The 23588-nt window shown below is 33.1% G+C and overlaps 1 protein-coding gene and 1 long non-coding RNA gene across 2 annotated transcripts; both read right to left on the bottom strand.

Moving 5' to 3' along the window:
* Nucleotides 1-3417: 3417 nt before the first annotated feature.
* Nucleotides 3418-21535, bottom strand: LOC114303073 (cytochrome P450 CYP749A22). The gene is made up of 7 exons (XM_028248223.2): nucleotides 21120-21535; nucleotides 17676-17736; nucleotides 7609-7816; nucleotides 6965-7188; nucleotides 6600-6832; nucleotides 5772-6144; nucleotides 3418-3997 (listed from the first exon to the last, which is right to left on the bottom strand). Exons 1-7 carry the CDS (start codon nucleotides 21533-21535, stop codon nucleotides 3569-3571), a joined length of 1944 nt encoding a protein of 647 aa, XP_028104024.2. The 3' UTR covers nucleotides 3418-3568.
* Nucleotides 11051-16906, bottom strand: LOC114303071 (uncharacterized). The gene is made up of 3 exons (XR_003643599.2): nucleotides 16488-16906; nucleotides 12385-12800; nucleotides 11051-11406 (listed from the first exon to the last, which is right to left on the bottom strand). It is a non-coding gene; the product is annotated as an uncharacterized LOC114303071 (long non-coding RNA).
* Nucleotides 21536-23588: the final 2053 nt, after the last annotated feature.

The raw sequence follows: 23588 nt of genomic DNA, 5'->3' as shown, positions 1-23588 counted from the left end.
CACATAGGTTTGGGGTCCACACCCATATGAGACATTTGGTATAATTTTTGGTAGAACTTTTAGGATCTCTAATATTTTTGTTTGTTTTAGCTATTTCTGCTAGTTCCAAAAAAAAAAAAAAAAATCATTTAAATTTAGAATACCCCAACAAAGTTTGATGAAAGTTCAAAACTAATAAATGATTGATGTGGTGAATTATTTAAAATTAATAGATGATTGTTTTACCCAAAAATAAAAATAAAAAAGCAGATTCATATATGGTGACTTTTTTAAAAATAAGGATGATAGTTTCTTAAATGCATGAATTGTGAGTAGAATATGATTAGTTATATTAGTTATAATTGTTTATAAAGAAAAAACACTTTTTAAATTTAAAGTTGATCAAAGTTTACTTTCGGTCAACTCTGCCACAAAAAAATTGAATGGATTAGCAATTTTAATCATTGAAAAGTATTGTACAAGCTTAATTGGCGATTTTACAATTAAAATTGAGAAAATTATCGTATTTAAGTGATATTTTGTTACAATTTGTTGACTTTTTTTATTTGTTACTTGAGTTTGGATTATTTTAATAGTTTTCTTATTATAAACTTTGTTATATATTTAAATAAATTTTAATAATTATATATAGAAGTAACCTTTGTCTAAAAAAATGAATACATAATTTTTTAGTTACAAATTTTTAATTTTTTTTTAAATGTTTGAAAGGCCTCATATTGAAAGTTCGCTTTGGATCCCGAAAATGTGAGAGCCGGCCCTGCTTCTAGTTCATTGTAAGAGTGTAGTATATATTTTGTGATTTAATCATTGTTGGCATAGTGAAAATTGATTTGGTCATTGTTGGCATAGTGAAAGTTGAGAGCAATTAGGGATGGCAACGGAGCACGCTAGTGAAAGTCGGGTTTGTAGTGTTCCACTGTGGATGGGAAAAAAAAAAGGAAGATAACTAGAGTTAGGTGGATTAATTTTATATTGTGGGTGGAGGTGGATTAATTTTATAACATTAGGAATAGTGGTACTAATAAGATTAAAAGATGATATGACATATGAAGAATAATAATTGATAAGTAATGAAGTGTAAAGATAGAGAATGAGAGATAAAGGATAAAATTTGAGTGTTTTTTTTTAGATCGGGAAGAAAATTTTTATTGCAAAACCAATAAAAGATTGGATCAATTTAGTATAGCGGTATCAAAAGATCTCAAAAATAGATGAACAACTTCCATAAAAGGGATGAATAAAACAACCTCCATTGAAGAGAAGATAAAAATTAGATTTTTAAGTTTAATATTTAGGTGTTTTAGAATTACTATAATTGAAAATTAAATCAATATACTATATGTTAAATTACACTTTTAACCCTTTTTATTTGACTCAAATTTTATTTTGGTATATATTGTTTCAAATTGAACAATTCAATCCTTATACTTTAAGTCTAATTTCAATTTATGTTCCAGTTGAAAATTAATATTAACAATTTTGGGATATTTGTCAATCTTCTTAAGTGTACACATAGAAAAAAATTAATAAAAATTTGAACAAAATAACTAAGTTAAAATTGAACTTAAATATCAAAAAGAGATTGTTTAAAATAAAATAATAAAAATAAAAATAAAATTTAAATCAAATTATAAAGGTGACAAGTACAATTTACCTTGCATTATATACAGACATTAATAAGTAAAGTTGAGATGTGGCGGAGATCTCATCCACTTTGTTATTGGGTAAGACAATCATACGCAAAACGAAACAATGATGCACAGACAGAAAGGGACGGAAAAAAATTGACATCCCCAAGTATCATGATTATAACATGTTAAATAAACTTTATTTTTGTTTGTTTCAAGGAATTCAATTAGAAAAGTATATGTTTGTTGTCAATGCCTTATTTGGCAGTGTCTTTTGGATGTTATGACAGTAGGGGTTCAACAGGGCCGGCCATAGGCAAGGCTATCATGGCGGCTGTCTCCTGCTTCTAAATTTTGTGTAAAAATTAGGGTCCTTGAATGATTTATTAGTTTGTAGGTTAGGTTTGATTCATTAAAAATAAATAATCATTCTATTTTAATGTTTATTTTTATGTTTGATTTATTAAAAAAAATAAAAAAAAATATTACAAATATATATATATTTTTTTTTGATGACTCAGGTATCCCCACAGCCGAAGCATGAGACTAATCCTGAGGGCCCTGAAGTTAACGACCGGACAAACCTCCAGTGCCCCACACAGTAACCCGTGGAGAGTGGGATTCGAACTTGGAACCTCCAGGAGGAGCAAACTCCCAGACCCCAGGTTTTCTTCCCTCACCCACTGGGCCACCCTTGCGGGTTAAAAATATACAAATATTACAAATACAATTATTATTGTGAGAGAATAATCATTTTATAGAGAGGATGAAAATGATCATACTATTCCATTCAATTTTATTACAATGAACCAAACATTACATTATTATATTAGTAATTTAAAAATAAAGTTTAATTGATTTTTTTATTTATAAAATAATTGAAGTGATAAATTATTTAATAGCAATGGACGTTATTTGCTAAATGTATAAATTATATATAGACTATTGTTGACTATGCCAATTACATTTGCCTCTTGAGAAATAATTATTTTAAGCTGAAATCGATCAAATTTTACATTTAATCATTTACGTTATAAAAAAATTAATAACATTATCCATTGAAAATGTCTAAAATCTATTTCAAATTATATTTATTGTGAAAAATAAATTATAATTGAATTATTCACTAATATGATATTTTTAAATTGGATTTATCACTTAATATTTTAAATAATTTTCGTCCATATCAAAGGTAAAAAATTAATAATTTTAGTATTTATATATGCAAGCAAATTTGTATGGATGCAAATTTATTATTATTATTATTATTATTATTATTGTTATTTATAATTATCTATAAAGGCCTCATTTTAAACTTCGTTTTGGGCCCCGATGGAGTCAGGGTCACCCCTGGGGTTCGAGCACCTTTGATATTCATCTACAATTTATTATTATTTTTTGTTTGGAAAAAACATTAAATATATTTATATATATTTTTGAATGAAAATAAAAAAATAAAAAATATTTAATACACCTATGTTTGAAAATTTTATTTTCAAAACAAGTGAGAGTCGGTAGCCGGAGATACAGGTTGGAGAGTTCCTCGACATGTTGAGAGAGAGGAAGAGATGAAAGCTTTTTTTTGAAATTTCAAAAACTTGCTTTCAAAACAAATTAAAATATCTTTTTTACTTACAACAATTTAGAAAATTTTGTAAGTTGTTCACAATTTCTTAAGGAAAAAAAAAAAAAAAAAGGAGAAGACATAAAACCAGTTTTTATTTACAGTTTTTTTTAAAATTTTATTCATAAACAAAAAATTATAAACATAAAAACGTGTTTGCCATAATTTGAGTGTGAATTAAGCATTGTTCATTCGAAATTAATTATGCTTTCTTCACAGATTACTTATTTTTTCACACGGCTTGCCATTATTCAAATGCTATCTCTGCGAAGTCTGATTATTCAAATGCACATCTTGTTAACAACTCTTGTCCAAGCTAGAGAGCATGAAGCATTACTTGAATCCCATGTTGTGGCCGAATCGTTAGAAGTTGCACAGGAGAGTGAATATATGCAGGAGAGAGAGTGAACGCATAGCGTTGTAGGATCATCGACAGAGCAATCTTTGCTTCATTAGTTGCAAAGTTCGTCCCTACGCAACTTCGAGCTCCCAAACCAAAGGGAATATACACCGATGAGTTGTTGTTGGTAGCTTTAGCAACTCCTCCTGAAAATCTCTCCGGTTTGAAGAGATGCACATCTTCTCCCCATATTTGAGGATCACGATGAAGTGCAAATGTTGAAATCGACAAGTTTATGTTGGCTGGAAGGACTAGATTTCCCAATTTGACTTTTCGATGAACTTTTCTTGTGAAGTTTGTTAGAGGAGGATACAGTCTTAAAGACTCGTTAATGATCATGTTCATCTAAAAAAAAAAAGACAAAACAAATCAAAAGGTCATGTTAATATTATAAGGAGATATAAAGTGATAATGGGATTAAGGTCATTCAAAATATTTTTTTAATAGTAAAAACAATAATAATAATAAAAAAATCATATTTGACAAGTATATCGTTAAATTTGTCCAACATCATCTTTCTAAATCACTTAAACTTGGTTAATATACTTTAGAAATCCTCCACTCATATCTAATTAATTAGTTGAGTTAGATGTTGATACACATTTTTTCAAAAGCTTATTCTTAAAACAAATGAGAGGAATATTGAAGTTGGTTAACAGTTGTCAGAAGGAACTGGACTTGCAAGTTGTGGTGGTCGATTGGCTGCTAGTAGTGGTCACAAGGACTTGACGTCAGAGATAAGAAAGGAATTAGAAGAAGATTATGAAGAGCTATGGCCCTCTTGTTTTTGTGAAAAATTAATATTTTTCATAAAACTTTATATATATATATATAATTTTATATATAAAATGGTTTCTAGTATAAAAAATATATATTTAATTTTTCTTCCATTTTGCATTATCTTTCTATTTTGCACCAACTTTTTTTTCCATCCTATTAGAAATTGCTTCTACGGTATTTACAATTTTTTTCTATGTATATACATATATATTATATATCATATTATACATACATGTATGCTTGCTTATATGGTGAAAAAAAAGTATTTTTCTTTTAATTCCCTTGATAATGAAATCTTGGTTCTGTCTCTGGTCAGAGGTGGTAGTGTTTGGATTGGAGCTAAGGAGTTCGTGTTGGCTGTCGGTGGTGATCGGATGGGAGAGAAAAAAAAATTATTTGAAAAAAAAAAAATTGAAAATCATTTTTTAAGGGTAAATTATAAATAAACCTCATAAGATTTGCTTAAAATATATATCATTTCTTGTGATTTTAGAAATTACAAATATTTGTTTGTCAGAATTTTTTATTTAACAGAATTGTCAGAAAAAATGAAATTTATAACTATTCTCCTATATAATAATAAAATTAATAGACTTCTAACATTATTAAAAATCGTTGATTGACTTGATGATTTATTATAAAAGATGTCATTTGTTATGCGATTATAAATATAAATAGGTGAAATATAATTTTTAAAATTATGAAGAATAATCTGTATATTAAGTAAAACTCGGGTGGTGTATTTATAATCTACTATTTTTTATTACAATTTAGGCCAAGTTTGGGAAGACTAAATAAGTGCACTTTTTGTCTTTTTAGACTAAAAAGTTGAGGTTGAAAATATGAATGTTTGGGTTAACTTTTTGACTTTTTATGGAAAAATGTGTAATAAAAAATTGTAAAAATTGATTTGTAGGAGAAAATTAGAATTGGGAGTTGTGCAGCCGTAATTGTTGACTTTTGGTGAATAGTGATAACTTTTTAACTTTTTGAGTAACTTTTTGACTTTTTGACTTTTTGGGGTGTTCCCAAACTTGGCCTTAGTAACCAGATGGGGAAGAGAGGAATGAAACTTTTTGGGTGAGTAGAGGAGTGAAACTTATTTAGTAAAGTTTGTAAACTATTACACACCAAAGAAATGGCATATTTAGCGACGATTTTTTTTTTGTCACCAAGTATTAAACTTGCGTCATTGATTCACTTGTAGAAAAGAAAAATCTTAAACGCCAAATAACTTTTTTTTTTGTCTACTAGAATTTAGCAAATTTTGTATTTAAAAAATAAATCAAAATTTTGTTTTGGATAAATATAAACCTTACCAAATGGGAAAAATGTATACCATTTTCATTCGTGCAATGCCTTGTGCATTTGGAAGTTTTTGGCCAAAAAGCTCAAGGACCTCCTTTCTCGCTTTGTCTTGCCAATCTGCGTGGATTGCTAGAAAAAGAACAGTCCATGAAAGCAAGGTTGTCGTAGTTTCATGTCCAGCAATGTAAAAAGTCTTGCATTCATCAACAACTTCTTCTACTGTAAACCTATTATTCTCATCTATATCGTTATTAGCTTTCACTAGTAGTCCAAGCAAATCAGTCCCAAAGTTGCCTATTTGTATCATTGCCTTTTCTCTCTTATTTATCATCTTTATAATAGAATCTTGTATCCCTTGTTCAAGTTTTTCTGATTCTACGTCATCGCTACTTTTCCAGAATTTACTGCACAAATTGACAATTCATTAATCAATCAAAATTAGTTCTTGACATGAAGCACTAACTTATGAACATTGTTTTAAATAACGGTATCAAGATATGTAACGGAAACGATGATATATTTATATATCAGTTGATATCCGGCAGTGTCGGTTGCTATGTCAGTGACTAAAATGGTATGATAGAAAAATGAAAGTTAACGAAACATTTTTTCTTTGATAAACAAAAAATGAGCTTATTTTGATAAAAAGCGCTAGTAATTCAAAAGTAGAAAATGTTCTATCTGAACTATAGTCCTACAAATATCACTACTGCCAATGCCACCACTTCACCACATTGCCACTGCTTCTATCGTCGCCACCACCACAATTAGCACATCATCATGTTCAAGGCTGCAATCACAAACACATGAAAAAGTTTTTCATGGAAAACGTTTTTCAGAAAACGAAGGATGGACTTACCCGAGGCCAGGAAGCCTAATGTTTGAAGAATTTCTAGAAAATATTATAACCAGCTTCATCAACATTTCAAATATTTCTTTCCCTTCTAAATAATTGCTCCCAAAAGCTGTTCTTGAAATAATTTCTGATGTTAATATCCTGAACTCTTCAAATACCTCGACCTCTTTGCCTTCATGATATTTCCATCTCTCTAGCATCATCTCAACACTCTCAATCATTGCCGGAACCATATTCTACACAATACATATACCAAATCCTCATATTATTAACAAAAAGTGAATATTTACCAAAATTGTTATTTTTGTTAATTTAGACTCAATAACATGAATAATATGATCATAATCAAAATACTAATAAAAGCATACTTTCAAACTCTCCGCACGGAAAGCATGATTGGCCAGTTTTCGTAATTTCACCCACTTTTCTCCTTCAGATGTCAAAAGACCATCACCAAATATCTTCTTTAAGTATTTTTCCGTGTCTACTTTCTGATAAGCTTTTTCTCTGTTGTTAAGTATTTCTTTGGCAAGCTCTGACTCAGTAATAACTAGCTGAGCTCTAGGACCATACCAGCTAAGAAAATTCTTCCCTGTTCCAAATAAATAAATACATAAAAGTAGAGCAAATGTTAAATTAGTTAAATTGTGTATTGAAACTGTTAGTTCATCAAATGTCTAAAGAACTTAAGTTGTTAGAAAATAAGTCTAACAACATGTATTAAGTTGGCACTCCCTTTCGTGTGAGACACCATCTCGAGCGTGAAGAGGTAAACATATTGAAAAAAAAGGTATATGAAGACAGATAAAAAGTAGTGCACAATGATAGAGATAACATGGTGACAAGACTTTAATCTAGAATTTTCTGAAACCAGATCACTAATATGTGTGTAAGACCCGACCATAATGAAAAATACTTCTAAAGTGGAAGTTGGACGGTGAGTCTAAAAAATGTATATCAAGTTAACAAAAACCATATGATCGAAAAGTTTGGAAAACTAAAACATAACTACCAAATAAGGTGAGCCAAGAGTGGATATGAGGATGTAATCTAGGAAATATGTCATGGGATAAATCCATGGGCTTGCTCATGGATTCAGCTCTCATCTTGATGATCTCCTTGCTGTTTCCATAGATGAATCTATAAGGAGGTCCTGTGATTCCCTGTGAGCTCATCACATGTTGTATGGAGATTGGAGTCCACCATACTTTGTGAAGGAACTTGATGAGGACAAAAATGAGGGAAATACATAGAGAGCTTGAAAAAAGGGTTATTGAAGATTCAAGGACACCCATTGGCTCAACTTTGAGAGTGAAGGGTGGCTGTGTTGTGTCTTGCTTTATTGGTGATGGAGGTGGCTAAGGATCTTAGTGTTGTACAAAAAGACGCACACTAAACTTTTGATTTTATGGCTTCATTTGTATCACCCTTGAAATTTGGTTAAGAGAAAATTATTCTACAAGACGGCAAATTGAATTTTGTGGAATGAAAAAAATTGAAAAAAAAAGAGTCAATTTTGGTGAAGAAAATTATTAAATAGTCTAAGAATATTATGTGACGTTATTTATGTGATACTCTTAATAAGTGAAAATTTTATCTTTTAACTATTTAACAAAAATGAGTTACTATATCTATTTGTAAGATTTTGCGCTAACATCTCTCTAAGACCCTAACCCAATGGCAATCGGTTGTCGTTAAAAAAAATTTGTTGACACATTTTTTTAGTATATAAATAATACATGAAATTATGATTAGTCTAAATTTGCGAATGACCTTACCCAAAAATAAGTCCCACTATAATCCATCAATCAAAATATATGTATATTATTCACCCATTTTTTAAATGTATAAACAAAATCGGCCTCACCAGTGGATTCTAACTATTTTTTTATGTGAAATATTTTATCATTTATTTAATAAAAAATTTGATATCTTTAATATTAACCTTTAAAAAATCTTTTTGACTTAAGCTTTTGTTGTATATCTAACAAGTGGGGCCTTATCCATCAAACAAAATACTGTACAGTAGTAAGACCAACATCATTAGTTCACTTCCCTACGGCTAAAAATAGAGAGATATAGTCAAAACTCTTATAATAAAATTTTAATGCGTTAAGAATAAGTATAAATTTTTTTTTAAAAAGTTCAACACATATTATTATTATCAAAATATCTTTAGTGACTAATTTAATATTTTAAATTTTAAAATGATATAACTTTTAATTTAGATATCGGTTTTTAATAAAATTTATATTTTTAGAATCCTCTCATCAAGATCTATCAAACAAAATCTAGGTTGAGTATAAAATTCTTTAAAAAAAAAAAATACTATCGAAATTAACATAGACAGTAAAATTTTACTCTATTTCACAGTAAAATTTTATTCTGTCATAAATAGAGTAGGCGAAATCACAACATCATTCAGAGTAAAATTTTACTATGTTTCACAGTAACTATCATTAAGCATATCAGCAATCAAAGTTTATTGTCGTTAATCAGCGTAAAATTTTACTTTACAAAAAACAGAGTACATATTAGATGAACGAACGAAAAATACATATACACAATATTTCTAAACTTGTAAAATAAAAGTGAGAATTTATTGAATTGATAAACAATGATGTTAGCACAAGCCTAGTTTAAAGTACATTAGAAGAAACAAACAATGATTACCTTCTCTTCTTATCTATTTCTTCGAACTCAGACAATTAAATTATGGCTTGTGAGTTTCGCCTTTGGTGATTGATGAATGAAGAAGATCATAGATTTTGAGACTTTCAAAAGTAATTCGATGACACTACCAAATGCCAAATAAAGAAGGATTTCTCAGATAATTACAAACTAAAGAATCCAACAAATTTCAAATATGTGATATATGAGTAATATTGTTCAGGAAAAAAAAAAAGAAATTTTATTCTGTCCTTACTCAATTATGCGACTCCTTCCTAAGGGGTTTATGAAACAAAATAAATTAGACTGTCGTTTTCACCAAAGAAGGGCTCAATGGAAGGGTTTTGGCCAAGTATCCACTTCTTAATGGTGGTTTGGCATCTAATTAAAAAAATACTATGTTTTCTCTCTTATTTATTATTATTATTATTATTATTATTATTTTATTATTTTATTTTTTTTTGTATATATGCATATTAGTAAAATATTAAGATTCATAAAACCATTAAAAAAAAGTGAGTAGCACACCAACAATAAAATTAATATTTTTATCAAGAAATTAAAAATGCATATAATTTAATAACATAATGGATATATTAATGTAATTTTATGTTTCGATAAATAAAGTTTATTTTTTTATTTTTCATTATTTCTAATCGTCACAATGCATTTTATGAAGTTTTGTATTACAATTTTGTTTCTTCCTAACAAATTTTGAATTTATTAAAAAAGTCCGAATTATGGTCAAATTAAATCGATATTGGGACTCCCGTCCGAAATCCATAAACCCATATTTTGAAGCTCATCAATTGGACCTAAACATTTACAAGTTTAGAATGAACTTACTCGAGCTTAGCTCATTGACCGATCAAAATCCATGAGTCAGCGCATGACGACACTATAAGAAATAACATTTTTGTTGATCAAAAAATTGATCGTTAAAAATTTATTTTTAGTCGGTAAAAGTTATCCGCGATCAATTTTTTTGGTCGCTACTTTGGTCGCCAATTGAGGGTCGGCAAAAGTAATTCGTGACCAAAATTTTGGTTGGTCGAGAAAAGTTGGATTTGCTGACTAAATTTTTGGTCGCTAAATTTATCATTACTGTGACTAATCCATTTTGTCGCTAAAGTACTTTGGTCGCGAAAAGTGAAATTTTCCCGACCAAATATCTTAGTCGCCAATTGTCATATTCCACGACCAAAAAGTTTGGTTGCCAATTATCACATTCAACGACCAAAAAGTTTGGTCGGCAATTGTGACATTCCATGACCAAAAATTTTGGTAGCCAATTGTGACATTCTACAACCTCTTAGTTTGGTCGCCAATTGTCACATTCCACGACTAAAATAATTAGTCGCCAATTGTCACATTTCACAACCAAATTATTTGGTCGCCAATTGTCACATTCCACGATCAAACATGTTTGTCGCAAAAAGAAATGTTTGCGCAACTAAAACTTTAGTCGGCAATAGACCTATTCGCGACCAAATTCTTTGCTTGCCAAAATTAATAATTTTAACGACTAATTATTTAGTCGCCAAATGTGCTTGGTGATACACCGACTACTTTATTTAGTCGGCAAAAGTATAACTTATCTTTCCCGACTAATCAATTGGTTGCAAACACTAGAAAAACAAAACTAAAATTTGGTCGCCAACATCCAACAAAATAAACCTGTAATTTATAATAATCCATCCAATTTATTCAATATAATCTGTAATTTGCAAAAATCATTCAAACCAACAAATAAATTGAATCATGAACATTCAACAAAATACATATATCAACCATTTCTGAACCTGTTTAATTAAAGTCAGCAACTATTATAAGTTTTCATCCACAAGTAATTCTAAACTACATATTTCATCTAGCATAAAAATTTAAAACATAAGTACTTATTATTATGTTTTAAATTTTTATCCATGTGCATCAACCCAAAAATATAACTAGTCATCTACCAAATATTTTCCATACACACCCATCCAAAAATATAAGTACTAGTGTATCTAAAAATATAACTACTAGTCTACCTTAATATTTTCCATATACATCTATACAAAAATATATAATCATTCCAAAAATACAAAAAGTGCCAATTTGTCCTATACAATTTAGCTTTGTGCACGAGTTCATCCATCTGTACCAAAGAAAAACAGAAATAATGTCAGGTAAAATTGGACAAATAATGAAAAATGTCCATAAAAAGTTAAGGTCACATTAGCAAATTAAATGACTATCATTATCAAATTGTAAATAAAACAACAGCATTCTTATGTCTATAGCATTACCACTTTGGTATTTCATTGTTTAGCTTTTTGAACAGACTTAAATGTAATTTAAAGAAGAACAAGTCAAAAATAATTAAATAAAACAACAGTTCACAATAATATGCAATGAACTTCTCAACTAGCAGAAAAATGTGGAGTGTTAAACTGTAGTGTGGAGTGCTAATTAACCAGAAAAGTGTAGTTTTTTTAGTTTTTCCTATAACTGCTGTAGTGTGGAGTGCTAAACTATTGTGGTGACTTGTATTGCTATGCTTGGTTTGGGTTGGTATTGGTGTAGATGGGCTACTGATACAAGGAGTAATTAATGGAGTATAATCAAATGGAGTATAATTGACAACCAAATGGAGTATAATCAAAAACCCAAGAAGTACATAGAGAGAGGATAGTAACTAATGCTTTGATTTTTCCATAATCCAAACAGACAACAAAATTAAGAATTCAATTAACTAATGCTATCTACTTGTACTACGCTAAGTTGAGTAAAACATTTTACATTCCCAATACAAGTAATGCGAAACCTAATAAATTCAAAATTTTCTTCTCTTTACTAGATTTTCTAGGAAACCAAATGGAGTATAATCAACAACCCAAAAAGCAGATAGAGTTAAGAATCCAATTAAAAAATCTTGTTTACTTCTAGGTGGCTGCTAAGTTGAGCAGAAACTTTAAAAATCCCAATCCAAGTAATGAGAAGCGCAATAAATTCCAAATTCTTCATTTGAATTTTGATGTTTCTGCTCAACTAATACATTCAACTTGGCCACTGGTTACAATTTAAAAAGATATCTGATAGAAGTGTCTCACATGTAAAATAGTTCCAGACTTACATCCATGTAGAGGCAGTGCAATGGCAAAAGGCTTCAGTGCATAAGCATAATCAGCAGGTTGATGGTAGCTTCACCAAGGATGGCAGATTGTGAAGAACCCTGACGCCAATTCAATTCAAGATATCATAAAGTTAATCACTATGGGATAATGTGCATAATAAGTGCAGAAAAATACAAGAGGCATCAGTGTATCAAGTACAGATAACTAGCAGTACAAAAAAATATATTTATAAACATAAGAATCAAAGTGAAGAATTAGTGAAGAATAAGAATCAATTCGAACTCTTTACTACTTCCACATTATATGGCATATTGGACAAGTTTGTTTATTCCTATCGGGAAGAGTCAAGAAAAAAGATGGTCACATTGCTTTCTTCCATTAGAATCCCCTTAGCCTTCTCGCATAACACCCTAACCTACAACAGAGAGAGAAGATGTCAATGGAGAACCCTTTTCCATTACACTAAAACAGAAAGGTATCCATTAAAAGGTGAATAGCATAATAATAACAACAGTTTCATAACATGGATAAGGCAAAGTACAAATACATGGATAAGGCAAAGTACAAATATAATAATAACAACAGTCTTCAAAATCGATTCTTCAAAATTCAACAATCACACAAATCACAAAAAAAAAAAAAAAAAAAAACTCAAACATAAATTGAACTCCCGATTTTCAAGTGAGATAGATAAATGAGCTCTTATTATTATTATTATTATTATTATTATTATTATTATTATTATTATTATTATTATTATTATTATTATTTAATACTACAACTCTTAATGTTGGTAGAGGAAGAAAGAAAAACAAAAGACAAGGTTTACCAGTTGGATTGAAATGAAGCAAATCCATATCTCAATTAGGTTGAAACATGAAGCAAATCTAATCAAATACAAAGTCAGTGCCTAAAAGAAAAAAAATAAAAGAACACACTAGGGAAAACAAAGCAAAATAAGGCAAACCAAAGACTCCCTAAACAAAAAGATGGTAGAAAAAGACTACTCTTGAAAGTCAAGACCATGATTGGAGTGGGTTCCATCCTTTGAAAATATGCACACTTCTTGAGAAATTGCTGATTTCGAATCTAAAGGTTGAGATTCTTCATCAAAATGAAAACTTTTGTTGTTCAATAGTAGCTTTGAAGTGGAACATGAACCATGAGGTATATTCCCTCCAAAACATAGACTAATCCACAAAGACATTAAAGTTTGTACCACTCCTTTTTGCCCTTGCCCTTGCCCTTGGAGATGGTTTTAGGGCTTGTTTATTTGGGAAAGGCATTGGGTCTAAATTACTCCCTCATGTCTCTTCTCCTAGTTCATTATTTGGTTGAGAAAGTGTTAATCTTGGGGCTACCTTATTTGATTTTGATAAATAAACCCAAATTATTTCATTTTTAATTTATCTTTTCTTTTTGTTTTTTTTAAAAACTATTGAGGAACTTCTATAAGACAGAGCAACATTGACTCACCTTACAAAATAAACTCCAGTTACACATAATAATCCACCAATCATGTGTATCTAAGTACAAGCACATCACCAGAAATAATAATAATAATAATAATAAAAAAAAAGATTGCACAAAGCATTCAAGTTTACAATTAATTTCGAAAATCCTTGACAACTAAGCTATCCATGTGAGTTAGAGATAAGAGTTTAGAAACATACTGATAGTCCAACTCCACTAGAGTTCAAAGTTTTTGAAAAGGGTGAAAGCTCTTGAACTTTAAAAATCAAATCTAGGTCTTTATAGCAATAATGAAGATGATGAACAAGATCATGGAAGGGGATATTTTTCTGCTATTTCTGCTCTTTGAATTGTGAAAGATTCAAATATCTAGGAATGATTTTTAACAAACTGTTGAATTAACATTGGATCCATCTCCTCAGCTCAATTTATTTATTTATTTTTTCTTTTTCCTTTTTGTTATGGCTTGTGATATTTGGCACTAGAGGGCTGTGAATCTTGTGCTATTATCTCTACTTTGAATGGTTTTCTATGTAGTCTGGAACAACTTGCTGTAAGAAGCTTGATTTGTATAGTCGTTTCTGACTGAAGCAAACTTGAGGAACCTATTGTTTTCCATTGTTCAATCAGAAACTTTCTCAGTTCTCCAACCCTTGGTGTGGTGCTAATACATGATTAAGCTTCCTTTTCCGTGCTAACTTAGTTGGGGTCGGAAGTTTTGCTATGATACTGAAAAATCTAGAAATCCCCTAGATATTGATTTGTGATTATGTAACAAATTTAAGCAGTATATAACAATCCCAATCAAACAACCAAGACAAATCAACACAACGATTTTAACGTGGAAAAAACCACAATTGGACACCTCTAACTGTGATTAAAAAACCACGGGCAACAGCCACAAAACAATCGACTAAGAAGATTTAAAGGAATTACACAGGTATACTCTCAATTACCTAGCGAATCCACGCCTAATTGAACCAACCTCTATGTGCCTCTTCCAACCCGTCTTCACCTCGGAATTGTCTTTACGATGAGTCACTCCGGAATCCACCAAAGCTTCAGGCTTGAATTCTTCAGAATCCACCGAAGAACAACTCTCTCTTTTGTAGAACAAACAAAACCTTTGATGTATACTCTTTAAAACATGAGTTGAATACTCAATCAAAACATCAAAGAAAACTCTCAAAGTATCCCCAGATATAAACCCTAGAACCCAAAAAGAAGATCTGGAGTAGTAATCTTAAAATCTGACCCAACACGCGAATTTATAGAATCTGTCCCGCGATCCCGCTCGAGTGCACAACAGCCCGTTCGAGCGGCTTCAGCAAAATATGCACGTGATATAACAGAGGTTCGTTCGAGCGCTAGAGAACCCGCTCGAGCGCGAAATCACACAGTTCAGTATTTTTACAAGCGACCAAAACTTCTGGAACTAGGGATTCTCCGCTCGAGTGGACAGGCAACTTGGAATGCATTTTTGCATTTTACTTCTGGGGTGCTGCCCCTCGACCCCGTCGTGGCGCTGCCCCGGACCCGCCAAGGGGCGCTGTCCCCTGGACCCCCGCGAGCTGACCGGGCAGCTCAATCCCCGTCATAATCAGCGAAGTGGCAATCTTGAAAGTATTAGCATCACAAACTTCTCTAAAAGGCACAATTCGGGTTGGATTCGCATCTAAACACTCACAGTCTCACTGAAATAAAAGTGCGAAAATAAATACAACTGAAAGGAGTTTTGTCAAACGAGGTTGCCAAGAATAAAACCTAACAGATACTTTATGTACCCACCTTTTATTTTTTATGTTGTCTCAATGCTTTATGTACATTGAATTTCATCAATAAAATTTTTTGTTTTGTTGATCATTCCAAAAAATTTATTTGGAAATTGGGCTGGCTAAATACAAGAGAATTTCACTAATTCTCTTTTATTTGATCGGCAAAAGAAAACAGCTATATTGATAAATATATGAATATATAATCAATATAGACAAAGACGGATGGGTGTGGTGATACACATTCTGTTCTGCTCTAATTCTTTTGCATCAAACCCAAATCTACAACATGTATAAACCGTTTTGCTCTAGTGCAATATTTCCTAAGTGTTATACACATTCTGCTCTCTCTCTCTCTCTCATGAGTGATCCTGTTCAAGTAGCATAGGTCCAAAAGCATATTCAATTCAAGTACCTAATTTTTCTCTAATGCATGAAACTAGGATCAGTAATTATCAATTAAATTTCAACAGTTCAAAGCATGGTTTTTCAATAGATAATTTTTTGGATGATTATTTTTAACACAATTTATTTTTAATAGTTCAAAGCATGGTTTTTCAACAGTTCAAAGCATGGCTTTTCAATTAAATTTCAACAGTTCAAAGCATGGTCTTTGGTTTGCCTTATTTTGCTTTGTTTGCCCTAGTGTGTTCTTTTATTTTTTTCTTTTAGGCACTGACTTTGTATTTGATTGGATTTGCTTCATGTTTCAACCTAATTGAGATTTGCTTCATAACTAAGTCTCAATTACTTATGTGCATATACATATATGTTGGATTGAAATGTGTGTGTGTGTGGGTGTGTGTGTGTGTGTGAGAGAGAGAGAGAGAGAGCGAGAGAGAGAAAGAGAGGTTTACCTCAGTCGGCGTTGCCGGGTTTTCGTTTTGGAGAAAAAACCTAATAACTCAATCGGAGGGACGGGTTGAATCGGCAAAGGTATCTGAGACGTCGCACCATCGCTGCCGCTGCTAGCTGTCGTCACTCGCTGCTCACCGTCATCGCTCGCTGCTCGCCATCGTCCCCCCTTCCTGCTGCTACCACTGCCACTGCCGCTGCTTGCAGACGTAAGAGAGAGAGAGAGAGAGAGAGAGAGAGAGAGAGATGGTACAGTATTTTGGAGATTTTTGAAATTGGGGATTTTTTTGTTTAAGGGATTAGGGATTGGAGATTTGAGTTGGTGAGAAACAAAAGGGGGGAAAGGAAGGGGGGAATTTGGATATAAAGGGGGGAAATGAAAAGAAGAAAAGTAGAGGAGAGGAGAGGAGAGGCGGTGTGAATGACGTGGTTTTATTTATTTATTTTTGTTATTTTTTTTGTAGTTAATATTTTTATTTTTTATTTTTGATTTTTTTTTAGTTACTAAGGTTGAAAATTTATTTGTTTCATTTTTATTTTAATGAAAAAAATTATTATTATTTTTATTTGGTAGAAGTTGGGGTAATATTTTAATGAAACATATTTTCCATTAAAATAAAGTTAATTTTTTGTGGTCAATTAAAAACATTTTTCTGCGGCCCATTTTTTTTTGTTACCAAGAATCAGGAACTAATTTGCTATGGTAGAAGAGAGGGAACGACAGTAGTAATGAATGTGGTAGATAAGAGGGGATGGTGGTGGTGGTGGTGGTGGTGATGGTAAAGGAAATTAGTGGTGAAGTTGTGGTAGTGGTAGAGGAGATGGAGTGGTGGTGGTGGAGGAGAGGTAATGGTAGTAGTAGTGGCAGTAGTAGTGGTGGCAATGGTGGTAATAATGGTAGTTGTAGAGGTGGAGTGGCAACAGTGGTAGTAATGGTGGTAGTGGAATGACATTTGCAGTAGTAGTGAAGGTGGTAGAGGAGATGGTTGGTGAGAGAGAGAGATGAGTGAAAGACAGACAAAAAATAAAGATAGAAAGACGGAGACAGAGTGATGAGCGAGAGAGACAAAGTGGTCGCTAAAAGTGCATTTTCTTGTAGTGAATTGATAAATCGAGAGGGAGCTCAGTAAATAGAGAAGAGGGGAGAGAGAAAGTGAGTAAGGCGAACACAGTAGGGGAGAGAGACAGACAGACAGACAAACAGACAAGTAGACAGAGAGAGAAAGAGAGATAGAAGAGTGATGAATCAGAGAGAGATAGAGAGAGAGACAAAAAAAAGAGAGAAACAAAAGATGAGCGAGAGATAGACAAAAAGAGAGAGAGAAAGAGAGCGAAAAGAGATAAACGAGAGAGAGACAGAGAAAGATGAGCGAGAGAGTGATAGAGATAAAGAGAAGAGAGATGAGCGAGAGAGAGAGAGAGAAAAGAGACGGAGAGAGAAGAAAGATGAGAGATAGAGAGAAGAGAGATAGGCGAGAGACACAGAGAGAAAGAGAGAGAGAGAAACAAATAGACAAATAGACAGAGAAGAGTGATGAGTGAGAGAGAGAAAGATAAAAAACTTTTGGTCGCCAAAGATAAAAAAATATTTTTTTTCTTTTTCATTCGGCGACTAAATAATTTTAGTAGCCAAAACTCAACATACGGCGACTAAAATAATTTTTTTGTCGCCAATTCTGGTATTTTTAGCTACTAAATTGTTTAGGGGGGAGAGAGAGAGAGAGAGAGAGAGAGAGAGAGAGGCACCAGCAGTGAGGTGGGGGTAAAGGAGAATCTGTGTGAGAGAGAGAACAATCTGATTTGTTTAAACAGAGAACAGACGGGGACAATATTAAATGGTTTCCCTCTAAAATTTTCACACCTTTGGCGACAAAAGTAGTTTTTGGTCAGCAAATGTTAATAATTGGTGACTAAAATTTTGTTGTAGCCAAAACTTAATTAACGGCGACTAAAATATTAGTCGGCAAAAAATATTAATTTGGCGACTAACTTTCTTTTGGTCGGAAAAAATAAATATATGACGACTAATTTTTTTTTTGGTTGCTAAAAAAAAGTTTTTGGCGACCAGATAAAAAATAATTTTTTATTTTCCATTCTGTGACTAAATAGTTTTAGTAGTCGAAACTCAATATATGACGACTAAAATTTTTTTAGTTGCTAAAAATAAATTTTTGGTGACCCAAATTTTGGTCGCCAAAGATTAAAAAAAAAAAACATATATATATCTTCCATTCGGCGACTAAATAGTTTTAGTAGCCAAAACTCAATATACGACGACTAAAATATTTTTAGGCGCTAAAAATAAGTTTTTTTGCGACCAAAATTTTGGTCGCCAAAAGATGAAAAATAATTTTTTATTTTCCAGTCGGCGATTACATTGTTTTAGTAGCCAAAACTCAATATACGGCGATTAAAATATTTTTAGTCGCTAAAAATAAGTTTTTTGGCGACCAAAGTTTTGGTCGCCAAAAGATAAAAAATATTTTTTTATTTTTCATTCGGCGACTACATTGTTTTAGTAGTCAAAACTCAATATACGGTGACTAAAATATTTGTAGTCGCGAAAAACAAGTTTTTTGGCGACCAAAATTTTGGTTACCAAAAGATAAAAAATAATTTTTTATTTTCCATTCGGCGACTACATTGTTTTAGTAGCCAAAACTAAATATACGACGACTAAAATATTTGTAGTCGCTAAAAATAAGTTTTTTGGCCACCAAAATTTTGGTCGCCAAAAGATAAAAAATAATTTTTTATTTCCCATTCGGCGACTACTTTGTTTTAGTAGCCAAAACTCAATATACGGTGACTAAAATATTTTTAGTCGCTAAAAATAAGTTTTTTGGCGACCAAAGTTTTGGTCGCCAAAAGATAAAAAATAATTTTTTATTTTTCATTCGGCGACTACATTGTTTTAGTAGCCAAAACTCAATATACAGCGACTAAAATATTTGTAGTCGCGAAAAATAAGTTTTTTGGCGACCAAAATTTTGGTTGCCAAAAGATAAAAAATAATCTTTTATTTTTCCTTCGGCGACTACATTGTTTTAGTAGCCAAAACTCAATATACGGCGACTAAAATATTTGTAGTCGCTAAAAATAAGTTTTTTGGCGACCAAAATTTTGGTCGCCAAAAGATAAAAAATAATTTTTTATTTTCCATTTGGCGACTATATTGTTTTAGTAGCAAAAACTCAATATACGACGACTAAAATATTTTTAGTCGCTCAAAAATAAGTTTTTGGCGACCAAAAAATAATTTTTTATTTTCCATTCGACTACTATATTGTTTTAGTAGCCAAAACTTAATATACGGCGACTAAAATATTTTTTGTCGCTAAAAATAAGTTTTTTGGCGACCAAAATTTTGGTCGCCGATTCCACAACCAACTTATTTTTGATTTTCGGCGACCAACTTATTTTTTGGTTGCCAAAATGTGACATTTCGCGACCAAATTTGTAGTTGGTCGCCAAAACCATACCACTTTCTGCGACCAACTCATTTTTTGGTCGCCAAAATATGACCTTCTGCGATCAACTCATATTTGGTCGCTAAAAATAATGATCATTCGCGACTAATTAATATTGGGTCGCCAAAGGTAACTTTTAGCTACGAACTTTTATATTGGTCGCGAAAAGTGGTCGCTAAAAGTGCAGATTCTTGTAGTGCGAGTGCTTCAAATGAGGCTTAACATTATGAGATCACTAGCCGGACCTGTTTGTTTTGCAAACTCAATGATGAGATTAGTAGCAATGAGATGTGACTCACAAATTGTGTGTTTGGTTGACAAATATATAATCGCATTGGTGTTTCGTTCGGTTTGCTAATCCCGTAGGGGATTTGATATTGAAAATTGAATCCTATCACTATTGCTGTAAAAGATTTTTTTGACCTTGCCATCATCATTGCAAAAGCACATTGAAATTATACCATAAGGATTTCTTAAGGGATTGTTTGGGATATGTTACTTTAGCACATCTTTTTATTTTATTTGAGTCGCATTATTTTTTAAAAATAAAATTAAAAATATAAAATAAAAACATAAAATTACATAATCAGTTCTCATCAGAATTTCGTAGAAAATTGACTGTCAATTCATCTTTTATGGGGGTTGAATTTGTTGTGGTTTAAGGCAACCCACTTGAACTACTAGAAATTAAACACACAATAAATGGACACAAAATTTACGTGGTTCGGCCTCAATGCCTACGTCCACGGAGAGAACCGGAGATTTCCATTAAAAGAAATAGAGATTACACAGAGGAGGAGACACTCTCTCAACTCACCCACTCTCTATTGCCTTACACTCTCTGATTTTTCTCTCACTTTCACAAAGATATACACTCACTTGTATATAACTTGTGTTATTCCCTTCAAATCACTACACAGACCCTCTCCCATTCACTAATCATTTATAGGAGAAAATGGAGGGCCAAAGTTTTCAACAAGCAACCACCAACATTTATGGCAACCACTAACATTTATGGCAACCAATTGTCAACAATGGTGGCTGCCTCTCCACATGGGTGAATCTCAACAAATCACCCCCTTCACCGATGTAAGGTGATCCATAATAGCACCCCCTGCCTGGAATGCCCTGCACCCCCTCACTGGGGTGCCATGCAAAGCTTACTTTGCAACTTTTTGTGATTGCATCTCTCTCTTCAATGTTGTCTTGGAGAGATCACAATAGATCTCTAATTCAGGAGCAAAAGAAACTCTTTTCTTCCCTGGGATGTGCTTTGTTGTCTTGGTCTCTTTGCTCTGAGCTTTCTTCAAGATTGGCTGCAATGGCTCCGTTTTATGCACTTTTGAATTGCCTCGTGTTCTTGTACACTTTGGTTGCCATGTCTGCTGAGCCCTATGTCTTTTCAGTGCGTGTCTTGTACTTCTTGCCCGGTAAGTAACAGTAGCTCCTTCTGCCACAACCTCTTCAACAAGTCTGTACAGATTCCCCTCTAGTTGTCCATGCAGCATCACTGTATCTCCATGGATAACTTTGAGATTTTCTTTACTAGAAGAGAAGCTGTAACCCTTCAAGTCTAGCATACTTAAGGAAATTAGATTCTTCTTCAGCCTCGGCACGTGTCAGACTCCATCCAACGTGAAAATTTTTCCATCTTCCATTCGGAGTCATATTGTTCCTATGCCAACAATCTTACTCACAGTGTTGTTAGCCACTCGAACAATACCTCTGTCCTTTGCTTGGTAGGTGGAAAAAAGTTTCTTGTCCATGCATATATGGTATGTACTTCCAGAATCTAAAATCCAATCAGGTTTCGTCATACTCGACGAAACTGTGAATGCATACTCATCCTTAGCATTTACTGCAGTAGCGACATTTGATGAGCTCGCTTGTTCCTTGTTTGCCTGTCTTCCTTAAGCTTTGCACATCTTTGATGAGGTGATTCTCTTGATCAAAATAATAGCACTTTCTTCTGTAGCCTGGTCTTGATTGCGAACGCCCTCTTGATTTGGATTTACCCCGTCTCTCATTGGTCCTGCCTTTGCCTTGATCATCTTCTGATGCAACCATGGCATTTCCTTCTGGGTGTTTGCTGCTTTCCCTTTTCTTCATCGTTTCATGAGAAATAAGTGTAGCAACCACCTCATCTAGTCCAAGAGTATCTTTCCCATACATTAGAGTAGTCTTGATATGCTCATATGATGGAGGTAAGGAGACCAGCAAGATAATAGCCTTATCTTCCTCCTCGGTTTTCACCTCAATAGTATCCAACTCCATTGTGAGCCTGTTGAACTCGTCCAGATGTTTTGTAAGGTTCGCTTCTTCTGGCATTTGAAGAGTGTGCAACTGCTTCTTCAAAGATAACCGATTTGTCGAGGACTTTGACTTGTACCTCATTTCTAACTTTGCTCATAGCTCTGCCAGATCTACTTCATTGATGACTTCTCGGAGTGTGTTGTTCCCGAGATATAACTGGATTGTACTGTTTGCCAATTCTCTCAACTCCTCCCACTTGTCATCTCCCATGTCTGTCGGTTTGTTGGACTTCTTGTTGAGAGCTTTTACCAAGCCCTCCCGCATTAAAATATTTTTTACCCTTTGCTGCCATAGGGTAAAGTCATTATTACCATTGAAAGGTTCTACTATGAAACTTGCACTTTTTCCTGCTATTTTAAACTTCTTTCCATTTACAAAAATTTGGATTCAACAATCTGACCATACGGATGTGTTCGAAATACTCCAAATAGTTGGAAAGCACTATTGGATCGTCAGAAATGGACTCCGACTGACTCAGATCAAGCCAAAACAGTTTGGACGCCTCAGATTTGCGGCTACACCATAGCCGCGAAGCACTGGATCCCTCCTCTTGCGTGCTGACAGGGTGCTGACTGGTCGGATGACGTGGCACACCGTGGCAAACCTGATGACGTGTCACCTGACGTGTCAGACGACGTGGTAGACACATGTGGCAGTTCGGCTGACGTGGTGATGACCTGTTAGACACGTGTTACTGAGCTGGCGTTAAGTTGGCGCGTGACGTGGAGATGACGTCAGAACCACGCGCACCATACTCGTCTTCCTCATTGAGTAGCGCGTGTGGCCGACTGTTCTTCAAGACGCTTGTGGCACATACAGCGCGTGAGATTCACGCTCAGATTTCAGAAAGCGCGTGAGAGCGCGTGCCAAATCTTCTGGGACTGTTCTTTGCTGTTCTAGACTTCTCTCGTCGAGATCTTCCTCCCGGTATGCTCAAAAGTGAATTTTGGGCAACTTTATTTCTGTCAGTTTTGAAAAAACAAAGCTTCCGAGCCTCTATTTTGCCTCCTTACTCAACCTTAGCTCTGATACCAATTGTTGTGGTTTAAGGCAACCCACTTGAACTACCAGAACTTAAACACACAATAAATGGACACAAGATTTACGTGGTTCGGCCTCAATGCCTACATCCACGGAGAGAACCAGAGATTTCCATTAAAAGAAATAGAGATTACGCAGAGGATGAGACACTCTCTCTCAACTCACCTACTCTCTACTGCCTTACACTCTCTGATTTTTCTCTCACTTTCACAGAGATATACACTCACTTGTATATAACTTGTGTTATTCCCTTTAATTCACTACACAGACCCTCTCCAA

The sequence above is a fragment of the Camellia sinensis genome, chromosome 5 (genome assembly GCF_055761805.1).
Source record: "Camellia sinensis isolate YWXY chromosome 5, ASM5576180v1, whole genome shotgun sequence".
NCBI classification, from domain to species: Eukaryota; Viridiplantae; Streptophyta; class Magnoliopsida; order Ericales; family Theaceae; genus Camellia; species Camellia sinensis.
Note: the sequence above shows the minus strand (reverse complement) of the source record. Positions and strands in the feature narration are given on the sequence as shown.

Bases quoted from the DNA above. Each gene is read 5' to 3' on its own strand.
- LOC114303073 (XM_028248223.2), bottom strand. From the start codon at position 21,535: ATGCTAGACTTGAAGGGTTACAGCTTCTCTTCTAGTAAAGAAAATCTC. The intron at 6,833-6,964 runs GTATGCTTTTAT...TGTATTGTGTAG, and splicing joins TCCGTGCGGAGAGTTTGAAA to AATATGGTTCCGGCAATGAT. The intron at 6,145-6,599 runs GTAAGTCCATCC...CAATTTGTGCAG, and splicing joins ATTAGGCTTCCTGGCCTCGG to TAAATTCTGGAAAAGTAGCG.